This window comes from Dasypus novemcinctus, chromosome 25 (genome assembly GCF_030445035.2).
Source record: "Dasypus novemcinctus isolate mDasNov1 chromosome 25, mDasNov1.1.hap2, whole genome shotgun sequence".
NCBI classification, from domain to species: Eukaryota; Metazoa; Chordata; class Mammalia; order Cingulata; family Dasypodidae; genus Dasypus; species Dasypus novemcinctus.
In genome coordinates this window covers 18609346-18623140 of record NC_080697.1, presented here as the reverse complement: position 1 = coordinate 18623140, position 13795 = coordinate 18609346, and the positions used below count along the sequence as shown (strand labels likewise).

The 13795-nt window shown below is 35.4% G+C and overlaps 1 protein-coding gene across 4 annotated transcripts in view; it reads right to left on the bottom strand.

Annotated features, from left to right (window-relative positions):
* The window catches only part of BABAM2 (BRISC and BRCA1 A complex member 2), a 569726-nt gene that overhangs the window by 480944 nt on the left and 74987 nt on the right, over positions 1–13795 (bottom strand). For all 4 annotated transcript variants that reach the window (XM_004452354.4, XM_071211921.1, XM_058287779.2 and 1 more), the window contains exon 3: positions 12340–12416. In XM_004452354.4, coding sequence (XP_004452411.1) covers positions 12340–12416 — 77 coding nt within the window. The remainder of the gene's footprint in view (positions 1–12339; positions 12417–13795) is intronic.

The following is a 13795-nucleotide window of genomic DNA, read 5'->3' as shown; positions in this document are numbered from 1 at the left end:
AAATCAAAAGCCTGTCAGTGGGCATCACCTTGGAATAGATAATCCATTTTCCCAATATATCAGAGTTAAGACTTATTTCTAATTTCCCTACACATGATTCTTCTACCCCTTTTATTTGAACCTATAAATAATACTATACCCATTAAATATATGTCACAGAAACTTAAATCTTCGGTCTGTTCATATGCCCATTCAGTCCTGAATCTCAGAAGAGTTGTAGCCAACACTTACTTTCCATTCATCAGACTCACCCAGGACAGCTAACAACAAAATGATGATATGCAAATCCCATTCCAAAAACCAAAGAGTATAACGGCAAGCAAAATATTTCCTTCTCTCTGCCCCCCTCTCAATCGGAAGCAGAGTGGGCATCATCATTCCCCAAATCCTCAAGATTGAGGAATGAACAAAGATAAGGGGGGAATGCAACCACAGACCAAAGTAGATGTGCTGTTATTATAGTAACAAAAGAAATTCTAACATTGATGTAAAGATACTGGTTACCACAGGTTCTGAGGAAAGGGAGAGGAAAGAATAGTTGGAAAATAGGGCACTTTTAGGGCATTAGAATTGTTCTCCATAATATTACAATGACAGATACAGGCCATTATACATTTTTTCAAATCCTATAAAATTGTACAATGCAAAGTACAAACCATAATGTAAACTATAGACCTTGGTTAATAGCAATGCTTCAATATTGGTTCATCAATTTTAACAAATGTACCACAATAATGTAAGAAGTTATTAATAGGGAGAAATGTGGGAGAAGTGGGTAATGGGTTATATAGGAATCCTTTAAACTTTGATGTAACTTTTACATAATCTAAACTTCTCTAAAAATAAAGTTTATTGTATGAAGAAAAAAAAATGTCACAACATAAGACTGCCGATATTATTTCCATGGTCTGTCCTACTGATTATCATTCCAAGAAGCCAAACCAATGTGAATAAAAGCAGAAGCAGGAAAGGCAGAGCATTTGGAAAGTATATTGAGCAAATCAGTTATGCCAATTTTTGACTTGGATTGTCGTTAGCCAAGTTCTAAATGGAGAGGATTGGGAGGCTAGAGTGGCAAGGATGGGCTGACTATAACTGGCCTTGAATGTCAAGCTAAGGAATTTAAAATATTGAAAGGAACAAAGAGAGGGTTAAGGCAGAAAGATGACATAGGTTAAAATTTTCCAGATTATTGATTTTAAATAATTCAAGGAATTTTTCAAAACTTAGCAGTCATCCTAACAAAATACCAAGAGCTATGGGCCAAAGTTTGAAATGTAAAACTGAATAACAAACCAATGCGCAACATTTTAATAGATATGACTCAATCAATAAGGCCTTAATATCTGTTTCAGCTGATATAATAAACTTCTTCACAAAACCACTAGGGTCCTCAGGTAGGTGCCATCAGTTTGGTTATTGGTTTCTGTTTGATGGCTTCCAATGCCAAGCCTCTTAGAGTCTCTAAATGCTATATAAACAAGTTTTTAGAGGACAAAGAATAGGGAAAAAAAAAAGTTCTGAGATTACTATTCTGATTAGCTAAGACAAATGAATATGTAATTGACCTGAGGTACAAGATGCATTATGTTAAAACACACATAAAGTGCAGTCAAATTACGTAAGAAGATATGGATCAAAAATGTGGTTGGACTACAGCTAGCATTGTACTCAACAGTGAAAGACTGAAAGCTTTCCCACTGAGATCAGGAACAAGACAAGGATGCCCACTGTCACCACTTTTATTCAATATTGTGCTAGAAGTTCTAGCTACAACTATAAGCTTAAAAAAATAAAAGGTACCCAGATAGGAAAGGAAGAGGTAAAACGTTCACTATTCACTGATATGATGCTACATCTAGAAAATCCTGAAAAACTCACAACAAAGCTACTAGAATTAATAGAAGAGTTCAGCAAAGTGGTGGGATACAAGATTAATACACAAAAATAATAGTGTTTCTCTATACTACTGGTGTGATATCTGAGGAGGAAATCAGGGAAAAAATTCCATTTATAATAATGACCAAAAAATCAAGTATTTAGGAATAAACTGAACTGAGGACATAAAGGACCTGTATTCAGAAAACTACAAAACATTGCTAAAAGAAACCAAAGAAGACTTAAATAAACAAAGACTTAAAGGACAAAACAATGCTAAAAGAAATTAATGAAGACCTAAACAAATGGAAAGACATTACATGTTCATGGATTGGAAGACTAAATCTCATTTGGACATCAAGTTTACACAGACTGGTTTACAGATTCAACACAACCCCAATAAAAATCCCAATAGCCCTTTTTGCAGAAATGGAAAAGCAAATTATCAAATGTATTTTGAAGGGTAAGGGGCCCCGAATAGCCAAGAATGTCTTTAAAAAGGACAAAGTTGGAGGACTCTCACTTCCTGACTTTAAAGCATATTACTTAGCTACAGTGGTAAAAAAACAGCATGGTACTGGCATAAGACAGACAGAATGACCAATGGAACAGAATCAAGAACTCAGAAATAGACCCACACATCTACGGTAAAGTAATTTTTGACAAGGCTGTTCAGTGCACCCAGCTGGGCCAGAAAGAGTCTATTCAATAAATGGTGCTGGGAGAATTGGAAAGCCATAACCAAAAGAAAGAAAGAGGACCCTATCTCACACATCATACAAAAATTTACTCAAATAGTAGGTGTCTTGGGGTAGGTCTATGTGTGTTTTTTTCTGTTTGGGGTACACTGTCCTTCTTGGATACTGATACCTTTCATAAGGGCAAAAAAAAAGCACTATAGTAAGTAATGGAGACCAGACAGAGTACTACATATTCTATGATTCCATTTCTACGAAATGTAAATATAAAGCAATTTATAAAGACGAAATAAGATTAGTGGTTATATAGACCTGAGGAAGGAATGCTCAGGGGTGTGTAGTCCTTTTTGGAGTAATGAAACTGTTGTAAAATTTTTGAGATGATGATTGTGATTGTACTAAAAGCCACTGATTATACACTTTGGATCAAATAGCCAGAAACACCAGCTATGTACAGTGGGGGAAACATACAGAGATTGTGATGCAAGGAATTTTCTTGTTTGTCTGTTTGTTTTTTCTACCCCCCTTCTGCCTTCGCCCGCCCTGCTGGTTTTTTGCTGTGTCCATTGACAGTGTGATCTTCTGTACCTACTTCTCTTTTTGTCTTCTCATCTTTCTCCTCTAGGATTCACTGGGATTCAATCCTGAGGACCTCTGATATAGAGAGAGGTTCCCTGTAAATTGTGCCACCTCACATCCTGGTCTCTGCTGGGCTTCACCTTGACTCTCCCCTTCGTCTCTCTTTTGTTGTGTCATCTTGCTGCGTGACTCATTTGCACGGGCACTGGCTCACCGCATGGGCACTGGCTCACCACGTGGGAACTCACACAGGCACTCGGCTCACCGTGCGGGCACTGGCTCAACACGTGGGCACTCAGCTCGCCATGCAGGCAGTCACACATGCACTCGGCTCACCACACAGGCACTGGCTCACTGCGCAGGCACTGGCTCACTGCGCAGGCACTGGCTCACCATGTGGGTACGCATGTGGGCACTTGGCTCACTTGCACTCGTGCAATCACTCAGCTCGCCATGTGGGCACTCGGTTCACCAGGTGGGCATGGCTCACCGTGCAGGCACGCTTTCTCTTTTTCTTTTTCACCCTCCTATATGGTAGGCAGAAGCTTTATCACTTGAGCCATATCTGCTTCCCTATTATTATTATTGAAATAATGAAAATGCTCTAATAATGACTGAAGTAATGAATGCACAACTACATGATTATATCAAATACCATTGATTATACACTTTGAATGAATTGTATGCTTTATTAATATGTATCAATAAATTGATTTGTTTAGGGAAGCGGATTTGGCTCAACGGGTAGAGCGTCCGCCTACCACATGGGAGATCCAGGATTCAAACCCAGGTCCCCTGACCCATGTGATGAGCTGGCCCACGTGCAGTGCTGACGCATGCAAGGAGTGCCATGCCACACAGGAGTGTCCCCACATAGGGGCACCCCATGAGCAAGGAGTGCACCCTGTAAGGAGAGCCGCCCAGCGCAAAAAAAGTGCTACCTGCCCAGGAGTGGCACCGCACACACGGAGAGCCAACACAGCAAGATGACACAACAAAGAGACACAGATTCCCGGTGCCGCTGACAAGAATATAAGCAGACACAGAAGATCACACAGAGAATGGACATGGAGAGCAGACAACTGGGGGGGGGGGGGGGAGAGAAATAAGTAAAAAAATTTTTTTAATTTGATTTGTTTAAAAAAATAAACTCAAAATGGATCAAAGACCTAAATACAAAAGTGACAACCTTAAAATTCTTAGAAGAAAATGTAGGAAAACATCTTCAAGATCTCATGGTAAGTGGTAATTTCTTAAACCTTACACCCAAAACACAAACAACAAAAGAAAAAACATATAAATGGGACCTCCACAAAATTAACCACTTTTGCACCTCAAAGGACTTTGTCAAAAGAGTAAAAAGGCAGCCAACTCAATGGGAGAAAATATTTGGCAAGCACATATCCAGTAAGGGTTTAATATCCATGATATATAAAGAGAGGCTAAACTCAACAATAAAAAAGACAAATTACCTGATTAAAAAACAGGCAAAGGACTTGAAAAGGCAATTGTCCAAAGAAGAAATATTAATACAAAGGGAAAGAAACACATGAAAAAAATGTTCAAATTCAGTAGCGATTACGGAAATGCACATCAAAATTACAATGAGATATCATTTCATACCTATTAGACTGGTCATTATTAAAAAGTTGGAAAATTTTAAATGTTGGAGAGGATATGGAGAAAGGAACGCTTATTTACTGTTGGTGGGAATGTAGAATGGTGCAGCCACTGTGGAGAACTGTTTGGCAGTTCCTAAGGAAGTTGAACATAGACTTGCCACAGGACCCAGCAGTACCATTACTAGGTATATACCCAGAAGAACTAAAAGCAGTGACACAAATAGACATCTGCACACCAATGTTCATAGCAGCATTATTCACGATTGCCAAAAGTTGTAAACAACCCAGGTGATGAACTGATAAATTGTGGCATATATACACAATAGAATATTATGCAGCAGTAAAAAGAAATGAAGTCATGAAGCATACAACATGGATGAACCTGAAGAACATTTTGTTGAGTGAAGCAAGCCAGATACAAAAGGACAAATACTGTATGAACCAACTATTATGAACTAAATATATTATGTAAACTCATGGAATTAATAATTAAAATACAGGTCACTAGAAAATAGAATGAGGGTAGAGATTGGAAAGCTGAACAGAATAGGTTAAAAGGTTGATTGTAAATCTTTGGAAATGAATGGAAATGGTGAGGGTACATCATGGTGTTTGTGACTAGCAGAGCTATTATAAGGGTATGACGGGTTAAAAGGGAAAGTCTAAGAACATGTAAATTACTAGAAGGAAAGCTAAAAAAAGTAACATGGGACTGTATAACATAGTGAAACTTCATGTAAAATACAAATATGGGTGATATTGTATATATAAGATTGTTTTTATACAATATAAATACAAATAAGCTAGAGAGAAGAAAACAGAATAGCAGCTATGTGAAGCAGAGAGAGATTGAGAGATGATAAGTTTTGTTTGGTTGGTTGGTTGGTTTTTGGTTTTAGTATTATTATTACTAATTTACTGGAATACTGAAAATGCTCTAAAAATGACTGAAGTGATGAATGCACAACTATGTAATTATACCAAATACCACTGATTATACACTTTGGATAGATTTATGCTTTATTAATATGTATCAATAAAATTGATTTGTTTAAAAAATGAGGTTAGATTTCCAGTAACTTCTATAAAACAGAAATTCTGGAGTTCTATTTGCCACAAGTCTGTAAAACCCTTTGCAAATATTTGGCCACTGTTTAATTAAATAGTGCATTCCAGTTAGTAGTTCTTAGATTGATTTCATTTTTATTGTAATTATTCTCAAAAATTATTAATTCAATCTTAGAGATGTAGTTTCCAATCACTGGAAGTGAATAGTAATTTTACACTGCTCCTCTGAGGTGGTAAGAATGAATGCATTATTCACACAATAATCTATTTTTTTCAGACTTTTTCCTCTGAAAGGAAAGTCTTTCAACTTCAAAGCCTTTGGAGATAATTTTTTGGCGTGACTTCTTCACTCTGTGACAAATGGCTGTAAAATGCTCTCAGATGATAAGCAATGGTACTGCTTCCATTGTTAAAGACAAAGAGAAAATGTCTAAAGTTTCATTTTGAAGTGCTCTAGAAAGAATTCTTGAAATAGTGCAATAAACACCTATTTGAGTACCTGCCCGGCCCATGCTTACCTTGTGTTAACATTGGCCCCTGTTATTATACCAGGTTGATATTACATGACCCAGAACTCATTGTCATACAACTGAACCATCAGTGGGTATCCTGAAGAATTTAGAATACACAAATGTGTAGAAATTAAAGAATAATACAGAATAATATCCCCTTAAGAATATAGATGCAAAAATGCGCAACAAAATGCTAGGAAACCAAATTCAGCAGCATGTTAAAAAGATTATACAGCTTGGCCAAGTGGGTTGTATGTCCAGAATGCAAGGATGGTTCAACATATGAAAATCAATCACTGTAATACACCAACAGAACGACAGGTGGAAAAAAAAAAAACATGTGATCTCAATTTATGCAGAAGCATTTGACAAAAGCCAATACTCTTTCATGATTTAAAAAAACACAATAAACTAGGAATAGAAGGATATTTTCTCAACACAATAAAGGGCAAACATGGAAAACCCACAGCATACTCATAATCTTGTCTAACATCAGGACCAAACAAGAATGCTTGCTTTCACCACTTTTCTTTAATACAGTACCAGAAATTCTAGCCAGAGCAATTGGCAAGAAAAAGAAATAAAAAACATCCAAATTGGAAAGGAAGAAGAAAAATTATCTCTCTTCACCAACGGCATGATCTTATATGTTCAAAATCATAAAGAACCCACACAGAAAAAAATTGTTAGAGCTAACAAATGAATTCAGCAAATTTACATGAAACAAAATCAACATGCAAAAATGAATTCTATTTCTACACACTAGCAATGAACAATATGAAGAGGAAATGAGAAAACAATTCCATTAACAACAGCATCAAAAGAAGTAAAATACTTAGGAATAAATTTAACCAAGGAGGCAAAAAGCTTGTACTCTGAAATACTAAACACTGCTGAAAGAATTAAAGAAGACCTACATAAACGGAAAGACATCCCATGCTCATGGACTGGAAAGTTTAATATTTTTCAGATTACATTACTACCAGAATTTATATACAGATCTAATGTAATCCCCACCAAAAGCCAAGCAACATTTTTTGCATAAAACAAAAATCCATCCTACTCTTCATATGGAATTTCAAGTAACCCAGAATTGTCAAAACAATGTTGAAAAAGAAGAACAAAGTTGGAGGACACACTCTTCCCAGTTTCAAATCTTACTGCAAAGCTATAGTGATCAAAATAGTGTGGTACTATCTCCAGGATAAACATACAGACTACTGGAATGGAATAGAGGCCTAGACATAAACTCTCAAATATATATGGTCAATTAATCTTTTCTTTTTTATTTATATGGTTAATTAATTTTTGACAGTGGCAATGGTTTCTTAAATATGGCACCAAAAGCACAAACAACAAAAGAAAATTTTGATGAATATGATCTCTGTAAAATGAAAACCTTGTACATCAAAGGACATTATCAAGAAAATGAAAAGACAACCTACAGAATGGTAGAAATATTAGGAAACTTTATGTTTGCTAAGGATTTAATATCTAGACTATATAAATAAGTCCTATAGCACAACCACCACCAAAAAAAAAAAAAGTAGGTAGGAAAGGACCTGACATTTCTCCAAAGAAAATATTCAAATGGCCAAAAGGCACATGAAAAGATGTTCAACATCATTAGTCATTACAGAAATGGAAATCAAAACTACAATGAGATACCCACTTCACCCACTAGGATAATTATTGAAAAAAAAGTGGAAAGTAAGTGTTGATGAAGATATATAGAAATTAGAAACCCCATGTATTGCTGGTAGGGATGTAAAATGGTACAGCCATTGTGGAAAACAGTATGGCAGTTCCTCGATAAGTGAAAAACAGAATTATCATATGACTGGACAACTCCAATTCTTGGTATATACCCAAAAGAAGGAAAAACAGGGTCTCAAAGAGATACCTGTACACCAATGTTCAGAGCAGCATTATTCACAATAGCCAAAAGGTGGAAACAACCCAAGGGTACATTAACAGATGAATGGGTAAACAAACTATGGTACATACACATAATCGAATATTATTCAGCCATAAAAAGAATATATTGATACAACGACCACATGAATGAACCTTAAAAACATGCTAAGTGAAAAAGGTAGATACAAAAGGACAAATACTATATGATTCCATTTTTACAAGGTAAAATGGTAAATAGAATAGGTAAATTCATAGAGACAGTAGGTAGAATAGAGAGGTTGCCAGAGGCTGAGGGGTTTCCATGCAGGTGGATGAAAAAAGTTCTGGCACTAATGGTGATGGTCACACCACACTGTCAATGTACTCAATGCCACTAAATTGTACACTTAAAAATACTTAAAATGGTATATTTCAAATTACATATAAGTTACCACAATAAAAACGTTTTCTTTTTTAATTGATAGAGTAGAACATAGGTAAAAGTCTTCATCCTTGAAAAAATTTTTTAAAGTAAAGAAATTAATTTGAAAGCAACATAAAATCTTACCATTCTCCAAGGGGGAAAAAATAGATTCTTTTAAAATTCATAACTTGCCATGAATGATTTGTTCTTTTTCAGTAAAATCTTAGTTAATATAGTAAATCCTCTACCTTCATGAATTTTAAACCATGCACACAGAGTATCAGCTTGAAACTATACTTATTGAGGCTGATAAAATACAACTGCTCTAAATTACTGCTATCAATGCCATCATTTGACTCAACAAACTCTAAAAACCATTTTTGAAAACCTATAGACAGAATTACATTTTCAATAGTTTTCCAGTAAGCACTTCATAACTAAAAGAAATCTTAAAAGCCATGGCTTAAATAACATGCAAATGACTTGCTATGTAAGTGCTGACATCAACAAATTCATATATGAGCAGGGGAGGGCTAACAATCGACCAGTAAAGATCGTTCAACTATATACTCAGAGTTTGTTTATTTGATTGATTGATTTCCTAAGAATGCAAAGTTTGTAATTTTTACAGTTTCAGAGAAGACAGGGCTTATTTTTGATAATTCATTTAGTTGATTTCATTTATTTTTGGTGATTCTATCAGATTTTCAGCGGATAATAAAAAAATAATTTCCATCTGGAAATTCAAAGAGGTTTACAGGTTAATCTCTATACTCTAGCACTGAGGTACCCCAAAGGGTACCAATTTGAGAGTTTTTAAGATACTTTTTAAAGCAAAGAGTGAAATGGTCTTAAACGCTATACTCTCCTAAGGCCTAGTAGGAATTTATATGTAGTATCATTTTCCTCCAGTATGTTAAATCAAAACATTCCCTGGCTCTGCAACTATAAATTTAAGCCTATAGCCAACATCCTTCAGAAAGCTTTCTTAAATAAAGTGAAGAATTTCAGAAGAAAAAATATTCAACTTAAGTCTTCCAATTCAAAGCACCTTTGTAAATATAGTTTCTATGATCTTTTTTTTAACAGAACTATTCCTTTTATTTTTATTTTAAGATTTATTTTTTATTTATTTCTCTCCCCCCTCCCCCCTCCCCCCCACCCCAGTTGTCTGCTTTTTGTGTCCATTCGCTATATATTCTTCTGTGTCTGTTTGTATTCTTGTCAGTAGCACCGGGAATCTGTGTCTCTTTTTGTTGCGTCATCTTGCTGCGTTAGCTCTTCGTATGTGTGGCCCCACTCCTAGGCAGGCTGCACTTTTTTTGTACAGGGCGGCTCTCCTACGGGGCGCACTTCTTGCGCATGGGGCTCCCCTACGTGGGGGACACCCCTGTATGGCACAGCACTCCTTGCACACATCAGCACTGTAAGTGGGCCAGCTTCACCACACAGGTCAGGAGGCCCTGGGTTTGAATCCTGGACCTTCCATGTGGTAGGCAGATGCTCTATCCATTGAGCCAAATCCGCTTCCCTCTATGATCGTTTATCTTTTTCCTTTAGACTGTGGGCTGCTTAAGGCTAGAATCTAGAGTTACCTGAAAGTGCAAGAACCCCATTATACAAAGCTCTTTTACTATTCATTTATTATAAATCATACTATGAGCTAAATTATGTCCCTAATATGTAATAACTATATACAATAGCTTGATATGACATCATTAACTTACATGCTGAATGCCAGTCCTAATACCCAAATCGCCAATGTTATAAGAGAGTTCTATTAAAAAATCTTGTAGTAACAAGAGGATAAGGAAATTAATAAACACTTCCTAACATAAACTCTTGGAGCTAGAAAGATCCTTGTGAAGTCATATTATTTCTGGTTCAAAGCTGTAGACTGACCACACACATTTATTTCTTCTTCCTAAGAAGAAGTATTTCTTTCTTTTAAGAAAATAAATAAATAAAAGTTTAAAAGCTACAGAGTAGCCAACACAAAAACTAGTAATAGTGATATAGTTACGTTACAGAGAAGAGAGACAGAGTAAAATCAGGCTGATGTCTCATGAAGCAGAGCAAGTCAAAAAATAAATGTCTCGAATTAATAAATCAAATATCAGAGGCATAAGTATATTATTTAGAGATGTCAAAATCCATCCACAGAAGAACTAAACACTGAATAGTTTTTAAAAAGTAGTTCCCTCAGGAAATAGAACTATGATTGAGGAGAAATGGGATAGACTACTTTCATATATAAAATATTCTGTGCTACTTACATTTTTAACCATGAGAATGATGCACTTTGATCTTTTTTGATTTAGTTAATTTTTTTAAAAATTAGTAATCTAATCTGTCCTACTATCTTAGGTAAAACCTTTTGTACTTTAATGGCTTCCAGTGAATGGTCTAATAATGCAAGGTTACCAAATCAGCATGTGAGACATTTCTCACTTAATGTTGCATTTGGTAAATAAATATAAGGTATTTCTACAAAATACTGAAATCTGACTGAAATCTGACTCTCCCTGGCCTGTAACAGTAAAAGTCCACAGTCTGAAAGATACTGTTTACTAATCTGTCCCCTCTTTAATACCTAGGTTCTTTTTTTTCTGTTTTCAAGAGTAGAGAGACTTTACTACCCTGTTTACCACAAGTACGGGTTCAAGAAAGAAAATCCCTGGTGAAATTACTGTTACTCACAATCAAAGCTATCATTTTCACATTAACCTAGCACTTCAGGACTATTGATAATGACAGAGAAGGGCTGATGCAACATATACAAATGGTGTAGAAAGCATTGGAAAACAACAGTAGGTCTTGCACAGTATCCATATGAAGTCACAAAACAGTGACCCAGAAACTCAAACTGGCCCACAGACACTTTCAGTTTGGCCTACATGCTGTTGGTCCACTGCGTTTCAGTTTTTCCTTTTGTTTTTTTCCCAAATTTTTAAAGAATTTATTGAAGTATATCACTCATACATAAACATACAAAAACGTTTTTAATTTTGAAAAAGTAGCCAACATTTAGAAACTAAAGAATTCATATGAAAATTCAGATTTCCAGCTTTACTTAGTAAATCAGCAAAGTTGATCCCCTTAAGACAGGATGGGTATGTGCCAATTGGTCCGGTTCCCTCATTTATGTTGCCAGTCTGGCCATGTAGCAAATGGCATTTCTGACTCCAGGTATAAAACAGGTGACATGTTAACACTGCCAAATATCACAAGGGTCTTTGAGGGAGGACTCTTACACTCAGGTGGCAACAGACTATGCATCAGTGACAGTGATTCTTGGCAGCAGTGGTTCCAGAAGGGGGCTAGCAACAGTGGTAGAGACCACTACCCAAAAACTGTTTCTAACTAACCAGGTATTTTAAAGCAGTGTACTTTGTTTGTTGGTGTATTACATAAAAGCTGGCTGTGAAAAAACAAAGAATTACTGTACATGCTCAAAAATTAAGAATTTCTGTGCATGCCTGTATTTGCAATTTATTCCTTGCTAACTGCTTTATTTTGAACAGAACTAGGATTAAACGACAGGTAAGAAGAGTGGTAAATCCTAGTGATCAATATCTCAGAAGAAATAAAAACTAAAGCACCAAGTCCAATAACTAACACTGTAAACTACATTTTGGGTAAAATAGCCATCATTTACTTACATTTTAATGTCTCTCCCGCATACGGTATGTGCAGTTTAAATCGGTCACAGTTGGGTCCAGGAGTCAATGATGTGCAACTTAAAAAAAAAAAAAGAGAGACAGAGAGAAGAAAAGATTTTTAAAAGCAGAAACCCCCCACCTAATTATAATATTTAATAAAGCAAGTAAAAAGTGATACATAGAGATAAAAGAAACACTTGCTTATATACAATAAAATACAATGGTCATATAGGTCAAGACCATCAAGACTTGCCCTATAACAACTAATCGCATGATAAAATTGATATGCCTTCTAACAAACATCATTACTGCTTCAACCACTTCTCTCAAAGAAATGGATCTCAACTTTTAAAACTAGGTATATCATCAAAATATTCTTTGATGCCAAGAATTGTAAAAGAAGAGTAGTTTACTGTCTCTTTTTAAAAATAGAATCTTAGTGTTCACTCAGTTTATATCCAAAAAATCCCACTATTGGCCTTTTCTTGGTACCAGATGGTTTTTGTTCTTTCCACATAGGTACAGCACTACCTCTGTATTTGGCACATCATGACTTACATCTGCAGGAGAGCACAATTTCAGATAAAATGCAAACTTCAAAGGGGGGTGGTGAGTTAGTCACCCAGCTCTGAACAGTTTGTTGTTTTTAACTTATTACTTTACAAAGTCAACGTTCCTTTTTCTTTACCAGATTTACTTTACAAACTGTCTTTCATGATCTTACAAGTCATAAGTCAATTGCAAGAACAGCAGCACTGGCTTTAGAAGTTATGTAATATTAAGGGCAGTCAACTGAGGAAGTTAGATGTCCTCACTCAGTTAAAAATAAAAAGTGAGATTTTTAAATTTTTAATATAAAGCAAGGAGGCTAACTTTCTTTCATAATTCCAAAAGTGGCTGTGAAGCAATTCTGAAAAAGAACCTCTAACAGTAGTTTCATGGACAGAAGCACTGTTGGAATAAACGTCCTTAGATAGCCACTTTGAAAGGCAACTGTCATTTGAAAATAAATTCAAGAAATGTTGATTTTTTTTAAAAACTCAGACCTCATATTAGACTTGCTAATACTTTTTCCTAAAACTATTTGTATGTGAAAGAGAAAACAGCTAGGCAGAAACTTTAACTCAGGTTCTAAATGTATCTGACATAAATCACTAGCTCTATATAAAACAACAGCAGTAAGTTTCCTTCTATTTCTAGAGAATATTATTAACCTCTGATTGGTTATGCTTCTTAATCTTCAGAAGCCAGTAAAAACAGTTGATAAAATAAACAGCATAGTAGCATTAGCAATTGAATAGTAACCTATTTTAATTTACAGGTTTTAAGAACACATTTTCCTTTTCCTTTCAAAATAAAAAATTCTTTGTGACACATTATTTTTTATAGAAGGTACTAAAATATTTCCCTTATAGTATAATCTTTTCTAGCCCACAGCCTAGTAATTTGAAAATAC